General features: G+C 48.8%; 1 protein-coding gene across 1 annotated transcript in view; it reads left to right on the top strand.

The window, feature by feature from the left end:
- The window catches only part of Drc7 (dynein regulatory complex subunit 7), a 26,653-nt gene that overhangs the window by 3,016 nt on the left and 9,108 nt on the right, over window positions 1-14,529 (top strand). Inside the window, exons 2-8 of the mRNA XM_013354078.2 lie at window positions 114-352; window positions 668-842; window positions 1,714-1,839; window positions 2,372-2,566; window positions 5,316-5,474; window positions 5,761-5,979; window positions 13,499-13,627. Coding sequence (XP_013209532.1) covers window positions 147-352; window positions 668-842; window positions 1,714-1,839; window positions 2,372-2,566; window positions 5,316-5,474; window positions 5,761-5,979; window positions 13,499-13,627 — 1,209 coding nt within the window. The 5' untranslated portion in view covers window positions 114-146. The remainder of the gene's footprint in view (window positions 1-113; window positions 353-667; window positions 843-1,713; window positions 1,840-2,371; window positions 2,567-5,315; window positions 5,475-5,760; window positions 5,980-13,498; window positions 13,628-14,529) is intronic.

Raw genomic sequence — 14,529 nt, 5'->3', positions numbered from 1 at the left:
CTCACATGCCCAGGTGGAGGAGAGCACCCCCAGGGCCCTAGGCAAGTACAGGTTGTCTTGATTTCTTTCTGGCTGACCATGGCCATTTTGAGAATATCTGCTTCTCCCTACAGAGATATTTATCTTAGTTATCCAGAGACATCAGGATGGAGGTCCTGAGAGAGAAAGTAGAGGAGGAGGAGGCAGCTGAGCGTGAGGAAGCCGCTGAACGGGCAGAATGGGCTGAAAAGATGGAGAAGATGATGAAGACGGCCGAAGTGAGCAGAGAGGAATCCGTCCTGACACAGGATGAGCTTCGAGACCTGGAGAAGAAGCTAACAGCCATTGAGATCCCCACCCCAGCCGAGTACTCGTGAGTATCACCACTGGGGCTGTCCACTTAGCCGCCCTGGCACAGTTAGAAAGGACCAGGCTCAGGAAGGACCAAGGCAAAATGGTGGCACCTAGGCCAGGAGGGTGGCCATGGAGGGATGAGGTTCAGTTTGAGGGTCTGTTTCCTCTATTTGTCTGTGTAAAATCAGAAGTGTGAGTAGTGATACTGCCTCTGTGTAGTTGTGAGGAATAAATGAAGAAAAGACAAAGTCAAAGACAGCTCAAGTGCTTTGGGGGTTCCCGGGGTGCCAAGCATGGCCTCACTCAGAACTTTGCCATCCCTGCTGGGACACAGGATCATAAACAAGGCCCTCATTGATGTCACCAAGCTGCCTGCTTCCTACACTAGCAACTCCCCCAAGGAGGAGCACCTGCTGCAAGTGGCGGACAACTTCTCCCGCCAGTACAGCCACCTGTGCCCAGACCGCGTGCCTCTCTTCTTGTACCCGCTAAATGAGTGCAATGTGCCTGTGAGCCTGGGGCTTGGAGGGCGGGGCCAGAGCAGGAGCAGAGGGGGTGAAGGAAGGCACACCCAGCTCTCCCTGTGGAGCAGTGCTGGCCTGTGGGGAGCTGGAGGAGATGACTCCAGGGGAATGCGGGTCTGGGACCTGAACTGGAAGTGGGGCTACCACCCTGTCACTGGGCTACACCCCCAGGCTTCTTCTTAGTCTTGAGTCTTACTACGCAGCCCAGGCTAGCCTTGAGCAAGCTGTGGCTTTCGGCTCTGACTTACGAACACATGCTAGAAGACCTCACACGCTTGAATGAAACTGAGTGAACAGGTATAGATGAGGAGAACTGAGGCCCGGAGGGGTTCAGGGAGGTGCCTGGGGCCATGTGGAGGGGAGCAAGAACCCTGTGCCAGGGTTTAGGGTGTGCTCTGCCCCCACTTTGTCCCATTTCTTTGTCCTTTCTTTGAGGTGCTGTCACCTGCTACTGGAGACCACCCTGGTCACCAGCCACCCCTCCTCAAAACCTCTGTAGGCTTGCTCTACAAGGGCCTCAACCTGGTCGGACATCTATCTCCTCTAGACCTTAGGCAATTTACCTGGCCTCTCTGAGCTTGGAGGGAAGGGTTTTCCCCAGTCCTTCCAGCTCAGATCCAGAACAAGCTAGTACTGTCCCCATGGAGTGCTGTGAATAGGTGCATCTCAGCCATTGCCACTTCCAATGGCCAATCTTGACCTTCCCAGCAAGGGACTGCTCCACCACCCTGAGACCAGTGAGCCGGGCCTCTTCAGGGTCCCCCTGGGAAGTCAGGGAAGAAGGCTGGGCCAACCAGGCAGGGATGCTCATACGTCCCTATTCCACATGGTCACTCACATGATCTCTCACTTTCAGAAGTTCGTGAGCACCACCCTGAGGCCGACATTGATGCCCTACCCCGAACTCTACAACTGGGACACCTGCGCCCAGTTTGTGTCCGACTTCCTCACCATGGTTCCCCTGGTTGATCCACTCAAGCCGGTAAGTGCTGCTCCCTGGCTGCGTGGACTAAGCCCAGCAGGTTTAAATACGAGCCTGGCAACAGGAACTCAGGCAAGCTCCAGCCTCCTGGACCCCTGTAGGGAAAGGCACAGAGAGGCAACCACTGGCCTGAGAGTACACAGCAAGGCTGGTCCCCAATCTGGTGGAGTCTGCCTCAGTCTCCCTTTTTTTTTATTTCAGGAGGCACAAAAGAGCTGGGGATAGCAAGCTGCCTCTAGCCTGCAGCCCCATCTTGGGGCTTCTGAAAGGTTCAGTCAGCTTTTTATCGAGAAAGAATGGAGGCAGGAAAGAGGGGCGAATAACCGAGCGCTGATAGAAGGATGAGAAGGATGGAGGGGAGAGCTTCGGAGGAGAGCCATACGTTCCTTGAAACGGCAGTCCCGTGTGTGGGTGGCACGGGTCTGGTGTGCCAGGTCCTCAAGAGGCTCCTGATGCAGCAGGGCCCCTACCCCGACAGGTGGGTGGTGAGTGGCGAGGGGTCTGGCTGAGCTGACGGGTGTCCTGTGCTCAGCCCACGCACCTGTATTCCTCGAGCACGGTGCTCAAGTGCCAGAAGGGGAACTGCTTTGACTTCAGCACCCTGCTCTGCTCCATGCTCATTGGCTCCGGCTACGACGCCTACTGCGTCAATGGCTATGGCTCCCTGGACCTCTGCCTCATGGACCTGACAAGAGAAGTGTGCCCGCTCACCGTAAAGGCCAAAGAGGTATGCCTGATACCCCCTCCTTATATGCAAACTGTCCAGGCTGCCCATCTGTCTGAGAGGATCAGGGTCTGCCCTGACCATCCTTGGAGAAGCAAGAACTGGGTGGGTCTCTGACCTGGCCACCCTTAGGGGTGTGAGGATTGTGTCCCTGCCCTGGCCAACCCTTAGAAAAGCAGGTCCCCATCCAGACTGTCCTTACACTCATGGGTTTCTTCCCCATCACTACGCGTCCTCTGTCGCTCCAGATCCCCCGTTTCAGTTCCTTGGAGATTTCTCTGTCCTCAGCATCACCCAGAGCTCATCACCCAGAGATTTCTCCCAGCTGCTGTCCCTCCCGCCTTGTCCTAGTTCAGTTTAAGACACTGTGCTGCCACTGGGCAAATGTTATGACTCACGTGGCTTCTACCTTATCTCTAACCATCACAAACCTACCCACTTCCGCTTGCAGCTGGTAAAATCCTATCTGGTGGTTTTAATGGTGGGAAACAATGACCAAGTGAGTGCTTGATTCTCAGCCCTCCTAAAACACACACCCCCTTTGTGTTTCCAGGGTGGACCTGAGAACCTCGCGCTTGCTAGGCAAGAACGCTAGTCTGAGCTGCATCCCTAGCCCCAAAGTATCCCATTTAACGGGGCAAACATTACCACTTCCCCCAGTGAGTGGCAGTTGAGTTTCCTGTCTGCTGATTAAGAATCTGAGGATGACCAGAGTTTATGCAAACAAAAGAAGCACTTTTTAAACAGTGTTAAAGTTAGCGTGGAAGTACTGAGCATGCGTGTGGCTACTGTTGTGGGTAACGGGCATCCATGAAGGCATTTTTATGCATATGTTTCATGCCAGAATCACATCTATGTTTGGAAAAACACCACACTGTGCCCACAAGAGCTTCCCACACCCTGGGTGGATTCCAGGGCTCTGTGACAAGAGTCAGGCCCCTCTGCAGCTGATGGATGGAGACCCAGGGGCCTGAGGCACTAACCGGGAGATTGAGGAAGAAGGAGAGGTGCCAGGCAGACTGCTCACTCAGGACTGGTTCCCCAAGCAAGGTGTCTCAGCTACGGTTTCTTTCTTTTTTTTAGAGATTTATTTATTTATTATGTATACAGTATTGTCAATATTTTGTTTGCATGTGTGCCTGCAGGCCAGAAGAGGGCACCAGATCTCCTTACTGATGGTTGTGAGCCACCATGTGGTTGCTGGGAATTGAACTCAGGACCTTTGGAAGAGCAGTCAGTGCTCTTAACCACTGAGCCATTTCTCCAGCCCTCAGCTAGAGTTTCTATTGCGTGAAGAGACACCGTGACCATGGCAACTTTTTTTTCTCATAGAGTTCTCTTTTTTAAAAGCTCTATTTATTTATTATGTATACAGCATTCTGTCTGCATGGATGTTTGCAGGTCAGAAGAGGGCACCAGATCTCATTACAGATGGTTGTGAGCCACCATGTGGTTGCTGGGAATTGAACTCAGGACCTTTGGAAGAGCAGCCAGTGCTCTTAACCTCTGAGCCATCTCTCCAGCCACCATGGCAACTCTTAATAAGGAAAACAATTATTTGGGGCCAGCTTACAGATGCAGAGGTTTAATCCGTTATTGAAACAGTAGGAAGCATGATGGCACACAGGCAGATATGGTGCTGGAGAAGGAGCCAAGAGCTCTACATCCCCATCAGCAGGCAGCAGGAAGATATTGTGTGACATTGGGCTTGGTTTGAGCATTTGAAACCTCAAAGTTCACGCCACTGAAACAGTTCCTCCAACAAGATCACAGCTCCTAGTAGTGCCACTCCCTGCGGACCTATGGGGCCATTTTCATTCAAACCACCACACAGGGATGAGCAAATAGTTTTGTTTGTTTGTTTTGCTTTGCTTTTTTTTTTGAGACAGGGTTTCTCTTCACAGCTTTGGAGCCTGTCCTGGAACTTGCTCTATTGACCACACTGGCCTTGAATTCACAGAGATCTGCCTGTCTGTCTCCCAAGTGCTGGGATCAAAGACCACTGCCTAGCAGCAAAGCATGCGGCCCAAATGCCGTCTTATGTCTTTTCCTTCCGTGGTCTCTGAGCTCACACCTCCTGGTCTTCTTGTCTCTGCTGCAGGTTTAATGTGGGCATGGGTTGACTCGGTGGCTACTGATGACAGCCCTGTGTAGTTGGAGTTGTCATTCTTATAAAAGGGCATGGCCCAAAAGCAAGTGTTACCATGTCTGGAGCTACCAAACTGTGATGACATTTTTCGGATGGATGGAGACCCAAGTCTGACTCCCAAGACTGGACACTGCATTTCTTTTACCGTCACAAGCCCGCTTCCACAGCGTCTGGAGAGTTCCTTCATGGCAGCACAGTCATCATTTTGTACATAGTTACATACACATGTGCATGCATATACATGTAGAAACACACACACAGAGGATTTTCCTTCCTGGCCCAGAAAATTTGAACTTGGAGTCAATGTATGAAACCTCCCAAGGATAACCCCTGAAAACTCTGACCCCTGACAATCAGCTCCACCTTCTGGCTGGGATCCAGATCAGCCTGGTCAGCAGGGTAATAAGATTCCCCTTCCTGTTCACAATTTCCTGTGCAAGGCTGATGGGGAGATCCTTAGGGCTCTCTGCAGCGCAGCTAGGCTGCAGAGAGGACCCCGCCCCACCCCACTCCTCTCTATGCTGCAGCTCTCCCTCTTCTGTCAGGGTAGGCCCTGTGAAGGATGTGGGTGGAAGTTGGCTTGCCTCTCTTGTTGGGTGACAGACAGTCAAGAAGAAAGAAAAGGCAATGCCTAAGAAGTACGCCGTCAAGCCACCGCGGGACCTGACCAGCAGGTTTGAGCAGGAGCAGGAGGAAAAGAGACTGCAGGAGATCAGGAACATGGAAGAAAAGCAGCGCAAGGAGGAGGAAGAGCGCCTGTTGGTGGGTATAAACGGCACTGCACCCTGGCATGACTGTTCACGGTACCCCCTCCTCCCAGGCCCCCCCCCCCACCGCCAAGGGATAACATACCAGGGCCATATTGCCCATAGAACACATTGCCTTTCTTTGAAGGAAATCTCACCCAGGATACAATCGCTCTGCAGAATGAACCACAGATCTATCTGGTGGTTGCCTCTCCCATTTTACCAATTGAAACCTTGGGCCTAGGAGGGGAGATGGAAAGAGAGATCCCCTTGGCTGGTGGTCACCCACCTTTCCTGTGTAGGAGGAAGAGAAGGCGAAGCCCGACCCCCTGCATGGACTGCGCGTGCACGCCTGGGTCCTGGTGCTGGCCGGGAAGCGCGAGGTGCCCGAGAGCTTCTTCATTGACGCGCTGACAGCTCGCAGCTACAGCACCAAGGACGACCACTTCTTGGGCATCGAGAGCCTCTGGAACCACAAGAACTACTGGATCAACATGCAGGACTGTTGGAACTGCTGCAAGGTGCGTGGGAGCAGGGTGTGACCAGGGATGGGGGCCAGGGGCGGCCATGCTACCGGCCCCTGACATCAGGAGGCCCCAGTACCTACATTCCTGCCTATCAAGGGTCTTTCTGGCAAGATGAACGTCTCCAGTTTTGTTGTCTGTATCCTTTTTAACCTGTTGGCTATTGGTTTGTGTGAATGAACTTTGGGCAGAATAATAACACCCATGCCGCGATGTGCATACACATGAAGCGCTAAGCTCCCTGTCCACGGTCTGTAAGCTGATCGGGCCCTGCTTCCTGCACCCAGACTAAGAAAGAATATGACCCATACCTCAGAAACCCTCTGTGTTCAGTTCCTACTCCCCCACACTCCCAAATGTATACTTGTACGTTAAGGTCATAAACAGCACAGGCATGGGCTGGTAGGATGTTCAATGGGTAAAAATGCTTGCCACCTGAGTTAGATATGAAGGGCCCACATGGTAGAAGAAGAGAACCGATTTCTGCAAGCTGTCTTCTGACCTCCATATTCACACACCCACACACACATACACAAAGAGGTGCTCAATCTTAAATGTATACCTTACTGGATTGGTTTGTGCAAATGAACTCCCCTACGTATCCAGGACCTGCCCCCTCCCATCCAGTAACCCCTCCAGCCATGCGCTCAGTGGTAGAGCAGGTGCTTAGCCCGTGTAGGCTCTGGGTTGATCCCCCAGCACCACAAAAATGAAGAAAAGTTCATTTATACAAACCAACATTCTTCACTTGAAAAGGATGCCCAGGTCCACAGGGAGATGGCAATCTGATTGGAACCATCAGTGAAGGGTGGGAGTGTGGGCAAGTGGGCTCGGCTATGAGGACAGAGCCCGTGCTGACTTCTTACAGCACCCATCAGTTTATTCTGATTTAGGACAGCTCATCTACTGCGTTATACAGTGTGCATTCTTTGTGTTGGATTTGTGAAGTCATGGAGATGTTTGTGAGATTCACCCATCTTTTCTGTGTGCAGTGCTCGGTTCATTTTCATTGCTTATTAATTTCCTCTTCTTAGCATTTTTTTTTTAATTTTTGAGACAGGGTTTCTCTGTGGCTTTGGAGCCTGTCCTGGCACTAGCTCTGTAAGACCAGGCTGGTCTCGAACTCACAGAGATCCGCCTGCCTCTGCCTCCCAAGTGCTGGGATTAAAGGCGTGCGCCACCACCGCCCGGCTTATTCCCTCTTCTTGAAGCACTCCAGAACTTATTTTTCTATTTTAGAGTAGCATGTTTCAGTTGTTTCCAGCATGGGACTATTTGGGATAGCCCTGCAGTGAGCAATTCCCTACCCGCATTTCAATGAACACATGTGCTCACGTCTGATTGATCAAGACCCAGGAGAATCAGATTCTTCTCATTTGCAGAAAATGACTGCATCGACCTACAGCCCCCACCTCCAGCGTTGTGTGAGAGTCCGGACGCCCTCCTGCTCCTTACCAATACTCCTAGTTACTTGTTTGGGAGTTTGAGATGGGGTGGCACTCTGTCTTGGCCTCCTGAAGCTGAGATTACAGGTGTGCACACGGATGCCCACCCAGTTTCCTCTCTTCTCATGTTAGCTGTCTTGTGGGTAGCTCGCATACTGCATTGTTTTGAAACTACAGCTGATTTTTTTTAATATTTATTTATTTATTATGCATACAATATTCTGTCTGTACAGAAGAGGGCGCCAGACCTCATTACAGATGGTTGTGAGGCACCATGTGGTTGTTGGGAATTGAACTCAGGACCTCTGGAAGAGCAGACACTGCTCTTAACCACTGAGCCATCTCTCCAGCCCCCCTACAGCTGATTTTTGCACCGTGCACATATCCAGGATGTTTTAAGCCTGCTCATTAACTCTAAAAATTAGAAAGACTTCAGGGCTTTTCTACTCGCGAGATCATTTTTAAAATCTCCTCCAGGGAGCTGGAGAGATGGTGCAAAGGTTAAGATGGAGTCCTGTTCTTTCCTGCTCCTGCTGAGGACCAGAGTTCAGTTCCCAGCACCCACATCAGGGAGCTTACACTGCCTGTAACTCTAACTCGGGGGGATACAGCACTCTTCTGGACTCTGAGGGCACCCGCAACACGCTTGGCATTCTCACACAGTGCCACATACATGTGAATAAAAGGCTTAAAAAAACAACCTTTGCTAGGTGACTTTCTATAGAATCACTATTGTTTCTTCCTTGGAAGCCATTTGGGTTTAGAGCTTTCTCTGTAGAAATGTTTTAAACTACACATTCAGTTTGGATAATTTGATTTTTCTGGAAGTTCTGGGGATGGAACCCAAAGCCTTGTGTATTCCAGCCCAGGGCTCTAGCATCAATCCACACACTCCTAGCCAGGGCTTTTATTCTTGAGTGAGTTCTGGTAGTTTCCATCCTTTGGAAACTTTATCCCTTTATTTACATTTTCAAATTATTGCTATAAAATGTTGATATTCACTCCTTATTTTCCTTTTGATATTTCAGAGCCCATAGTGATGACTCTGCACTCTCTGTTGGCACTGATAATGTACAAATATTTTTTTTCTCCTAGTGAATCTAGCAAGAGGCTTATCAATACTGTTAGAATTGTCAATAAACCGTGTTTGGTTTTGTTATTTTTTTTTTCCCTATGGCTTTGTTTCATTTATTTCTACTCTGATCCTTATTATTTTCTAATGCTTGCTTTAAATTTCATTAATTAGTTTCTTAAGGTAGAAATCGAAGTAATGACTCTGGGCCAATTTTTCTGGCAAAGACCTTCATTTCGTTAGTGAGTTCCTTCACTGGCATCCCACACATTTCAACAGCCTGTGAACTTGCTTTTTTTTTTTTTTTTTTTGGTTGCTTAATATTTATTGTATTTTTTTCTTTTTTTTAAATTTCAATTGAAATAGTTACATAACTTTCTCATTTCTTTTTCTCCCTCTATCCCCTCCCAACTACCTTTTCTCTTCTCAAACCCTTCTCTCTCATATCCCTTCATAACTCTCAAATTGATAACCACTTTTTTCTTATCATTGTTCCATACACATATATCTATATACACACACAAATAGATACAGATACAATCTGATAGGTCTGTTTCTGTTGTTTCTATAATATTTCAGTGTTGAGCATCCTGTATTGGACAACAAATAAGGGGTGTGAACTTGTTCTTCTTCAGTTCAAAATTCTCTCTCGTTTTTCTTTTCCTTTATCCTCTGATTCACAGGTCATTTTAAAATGTGGTGTTTCAGACAGGCAGTGGTGGCTCATGCCTTTGGTTCCAGCACTAAGAAGGCAGGGACAGGCGGGTTGCCAGGGCCACACCGACAAACCCTGTCTTGAAAAACCAAAATCCCAAAACAAAACAAAAAGTGGTGTTCCATTCATAGACTTGTAGATATTTCCTGGTGACCGATTTTTTATTTCAGTGTTGATTCTGTGATTGTTAGAGAATGCTGACCATGCGATCCCGGCTCTCTTACCGTGGCTTGGTTTTTGGTCCAGACTATGCTGTATCTTAAACGTTCTGTGCATTTGAAGAGATGTCTGCTCTTTGGGGTTAGGTGGAATGTTCTATCGCATGCCAGTGAACACAAGTCAGTTGCTGGTGCTCAGCTCTTCAATATCTTTGCTGGTTTTCTAGATTCTAAAATGATTGACATTATCTAAAACTCGGATTACACTGTCGGATTTCTGTTTCTTCTATTGCTGTTTGCTTTACACATTCTAGATGTTGTTCCTTTTGGAGTCTACAGCTCCCAGCATTCCCCTGGACTACCAGCGCTCACAGGCGCAGGACATTTCTCCCAGACGCCCCTGCGTTCCCGTTAAAAACAGGGGTCTCCACGAGCCCCCTCCCTCTCTCTCTCTCCCTCTCTCTTCCCTTCCGTCTCTGCATACCCGTCCCTTACCTGTTGTTACCCGCCCCCATTAAAGTGCACCCACGTGGGACCGCCGCGTGTCTGTGTCTCCTTCCTAACCCCGTACTGCCGTGTGTCTTGCGTTCCGTCTCCACCCTCTTCCCCCGCAGAAAGAATAACACTAGATATCTATTTACAATCCATAAATATAGGTTCTCTGGATTTCTTTTGGTTTATGCTACCATGGGCTAGCTTTGCCTTTTACAAAACTCTATTTGTATTTTCTAAATTTAAGTGTGTATTGTTGGGCTTTTCCTTTATCTATTTTGACATTCTCAGTCTCTGATTATGGTGCTTAGACCATTTATAGTTATTGATAAAATTAGTTTTTGATAAAATTAAGTTTATAGCTATTATTTTTCTATGTACATAATCAATTCTGAATTTTTTATTTTAATTGAAAATAGTTTTTAAGCTGGGTATAGTGGTGCACACCTTTAATCCTAGCACTCAGGAGGTAGAGGCAAGAGGCTCTCTGTGTCGGAAGTCAGCCAGGTCTACACAGAAAGACCCTATCTCAAAAATAAATACGTAAATACAATTTTCTCATACGGTATATTCTGATTATGTTTCCCCCTCCATTGTCTCCCAGATCCTTTCTACCCCCTACCCACCAACATCCATAGGCTTTCTCTTTCAGAGTCACGACAAATGTCGTTCATTGTACTGGAATTCTCTTCCCCTTTTCCCATGTCCTCTTTTTTTATGATTTTATTTACTTATTTTGTATACAGTGTTCTGTCTGCATGTATGCCTGCAGGCCAGAATAGGGCACCCGATCCCGTTACAGATGGTTGTGAGCCACCATGTAGTTGCTGGGAATTGAACTCAGGACTTCTGGAAGAGCAGCCAGTGCTCTTAACCTCTGAGCCATCTCTCCAGCCCCTTTGCTTTCTCTTTCTTATTAGAATAAACAGGCATCTAAAATAATTATAATAATAACAAGAAGAAAAAAGATGATATGTAGGCCTATATTTTGTGCCTATTACATGGCTTCGGACCTTGACAAAGATAAAATAAAAAAATACAGCAGAATAGGACAAAACAAACAGAAAAAAGGAGCCAAAGAGAAAGCACAAGAAACTCATATAGATACACACACACAATTCACATACATAAAAAAATCCCATAAAAACACAAAGTCAGAAACTATAATGTACACACAAAAGACCTGTAATGCTAAAAACGAAACGAAATGAACAAAGCATTATGAAACCAAAAACCCATTCTGTGTCTGCCTTCTACTGCTGGGCATGGGGCCTAGTTTGCACACCTAGTGAGACTCCACTGGAGAAAACCAATCTTTCCTTTGCAAGCACATATTCAAACATTCCACGTGTGTATGTTTGTGCATGTTACTAAAAACTACATATGAAATTTTTTTGGAGATAACTGAGTGCTTAGATGTCATAATCTTTCTGCAGAGATGTTGCGTGAGATTCTGGTGGAAAATGCGGAGATCTAGCAATCCTGGAGAGCTTTAACTGAGCCTTTGCGTTATCTTTACTCCCTTGGTGCGGCCCATCAAAGTCTCAAAGCAGAGTCTGGGACATTTGTCACTTTTTTCCCCTTTGGAGGACTCTGCATTCTGATTTCTGCCCCTTAGTGCTGTGGATAAACTCAAAGCTGTTTCCTTCTCCTCCTCTCCTTCCTCCTTCTCCTCCTCTTCCTCCTCCTCCTTCTGTTTGATAAGGTTGCAGGCATCCCAAGCTAGCCTTGGACTTACCATATAATCAGGGATAACCCTGAACTGCAGAACATCAGCTCTCCTGCCTCCAACTCCTAAACTGGGATCACAGGCATGTTCCACCATGCCTAGTTTATGTAGGTCTAGGAGGGCTCCCAGAGCCTCAAGCAAGCATCCTACTAACTGAGCTACACCCCACCCCTCCCAGAAGCACTTCTCAGTCTTTGATCTGCTTTGGACCCCTACGTGGAGAAAATGTTCCCAAACCGGAAACACCTTTCAAGCTTCTCTGCATGAATCCTGGCTTCTTCATTTGTTTTCCTAAGTGGCAGACTGAACCTGGGCCTCACGAGCCCTCTACCACTGAGCCTCATCCCCAGCACAGCCTCTTAAGTATTGTGGTACCCGTTGTTTGTTTTTGAAATAACATCTTCCTTTATAGCCAAGATTCTCAGAGGGAACAAAGTCCCAGCGCTATTTTTAGCAGTGTCCACGCTGGCCAGTGTCATGGTCTCTTCTTCCACGCCCCTATTTGGTAACTCAGTACTGGCTCCCTCACCTCCCTTCCACCTGCCACAAATGTCCTTCCCACGGCACTGGTGTGGTGGACACTAGAGTCCTGGTGGGGGTCGAAGGACAAGATGAGGACCTGCAAGCTGGAGGAGGGGCTGAAGACTACAGTCATCTCTGAAGGGCCGTTAACACTGAGCATGTGTTCATTGTGAGCCTGGTCCCAAGGAAGGCAGCTTTGACTCTGCATCGTCTGTGTAGGGTGGGATAAATGTCATTGACCTGGGTGTCAGTGTCCTTACCCGTCACACGAGTTAACAAATCTGACACTCATCAAATGCCCAGGACCTATTAGCACCTTCTGAGTATCGTTTTCTGTGAGGGAAATAAGGGCCGAGAGACCCTGGGGTCAGATGAGTCAGGTCGAGTCCTGAGATAGATGTCTTTCTATCCCAGGAATTCAACTTCCACTCACTGACACAGTTATAGACCACATAGGGGAAGCTTGTCCACTCTGCCTGTCTCCCATGGGGCCACAGTCATCCCTCAGACCAGTACATTGCAACAGGGTTCTATCTGGTTAGGAATGGCGGACACTGGGGATAACAACAGAGCACAGGACTTGGAGGCCTGAGGTCTGAATTCGAGTCCAGTGGCTTGTTGCTTTTCCCTTCCGCTGGACAGGAAGTGCCTGGGATTGGAGACCTGATCTGTATCGATTGCTCTGTGTGCGTTCCTAGGCCAGGTACGGGCCTGGCATACAGTAGACACTTCGTGGAGAAGTTGAACACACCGCTTCCCCTCCCAGAATTGCCACTTGCCCATGCAACAACGACCCCACCAGATGAGTTAATCACATATCACTCCCCTGACTGCACTCTCTCCACATTCTCTTTATGCCAATCCACGTTTAAACGTTTCTTCCCCACGAGTAGGGTCTTAAAGAACAAAAATTCTTTGTCTTACAATTCTGGAGACTGGAAATCTAGGACTGAGGTCCTGGCAGGGCTGGATTCTTCTGAGATCTCTTGTATCCTCCTGAGTCCCAAGTAGCAGTTGGCTCTTGCCTCCCTGACCTGGGGCAAACAAAAACAAAAAGAGAAACCAAGGAGGCTCACTTCCTAATACTTTACCTGCTCAGAAATGCCCTATAGTGGCATATACAGGTCTGTCCCCAGGGCAGGGCACTGATGAGTCTCCTCTGGACATGCTGTGGGATTTCTTTCTCTGGAGATGGGTCAGTGGGATGGGAGTGGGGCCTGCGTCCCTGTTGAGATGAAGAATGAGGCTGGACTCTTAGAGACTGACGGAACTGACTTTCTGCACAGCCCCTGCAGGCCTCTGGGAGCAGCTGTTTCTATTATCCTAGGAGCGGGCCCAGGCATGGGGTTCAGGAGTGCATTCAGTTGGTTCCCTCTCCATCAGGACTTGATCTTCGACCTGGGAGACCCTGTGAGATGGGAGTATATGCTCTTGGGGACTGATAAGCCGCACCTGTCCTTGACTGAGGAGGATGACGAAGGCCTGGACGATGATGACGATGTAGAAGATCTGGTGAGTCGGATGGCCTGAGGGTGGGTTGAGGGGCTTCACCTGTTTTGCGTCAGGCAGCCTGACAGACATCCCTGAAAGCATGTCCATGTACGGGGAAGTCCAGAATCATACATTCTTCCGAGCAGAAGGGCCTGGCCTGAGCCCTCATTTTCCAGATGGGTAAACAGAGGCCCAGGTACATACAGTGACCAGCCTAGGACTTCCCAGTGTGTTGACAGTACCTGAATTCAGTCTCTTCCATCTGGAGCCCCGTTCAAGGGTTGGGGTGCTCCTCAGAGAGATGTGCTCTTTAGAGTGGGAGCCCCGGGACTGGCCACCCTGCTAGCTCCTCCTTAGTCACATTATGACTATCAAGTTCAGCCTTTCCTTCCTGTTCTATTACATCTTCTAAAGACCACTGGCCTGGGGGATCCCCTCATCAGCCTTCCTTCCGTCACCTCCCAACAAGGTGCGTATGTGTGTGTGTGTGTGTGTGCGCGCGTGTGTGCGTGTGTGTGCGCGCGTGCGTGTGTGTGCATGCAAGTGTGCGTGTTTGTGTGGTGTGTGTGTATGTGTGTGTGTGCGCACGTGCGTGCGTGTGTGTGCATGCAAGTGTGCGTGTGTGTGGCGTGTGTGTGTGTGTATGTGCATGTGTGTGTGTGTAGAAGGTGTGCTTCCTGCATGAAGTCTTGAATGAGAAATCCAAGACTAGGAGCCCAGCAGGCAAATTCCCCCAGCTTTGGGATCTTCCATTTCCCCCTTATGTGTAAAAGTAGGTGAGGGTTGGGCGTTGGTGGCGCACGCCTTTAATCCCAGCACTGGGGAGGCAGAGGCGGGTGGATCTCTGTGAGTTCGAGGCCAGCCTGGGCTACAAGAGCTAGTTCCAGGACAGGCTCCAAAACTACAGAGAAACCCTGTCTCTG

The sequence above is a fragment of the Microtus ochrogaster genome, chromosome 4, assembly GCF_000317375.1.
Source record: "Microtus ochrogaster isolate Prairie Vole_2 chromosome 4, MicOch1.0, whole genome shotgun sequence".
NCBI lineage: Eukaryota > Metazoa > Chordata > Mammalia > Rodentia > Cricetidae > Microtus > Microtus ochrogaster.
Note: the sequence above shows the minus strand (reverse complement) of the source record. Positions and strands in the feature narration are given on the sequence as shown.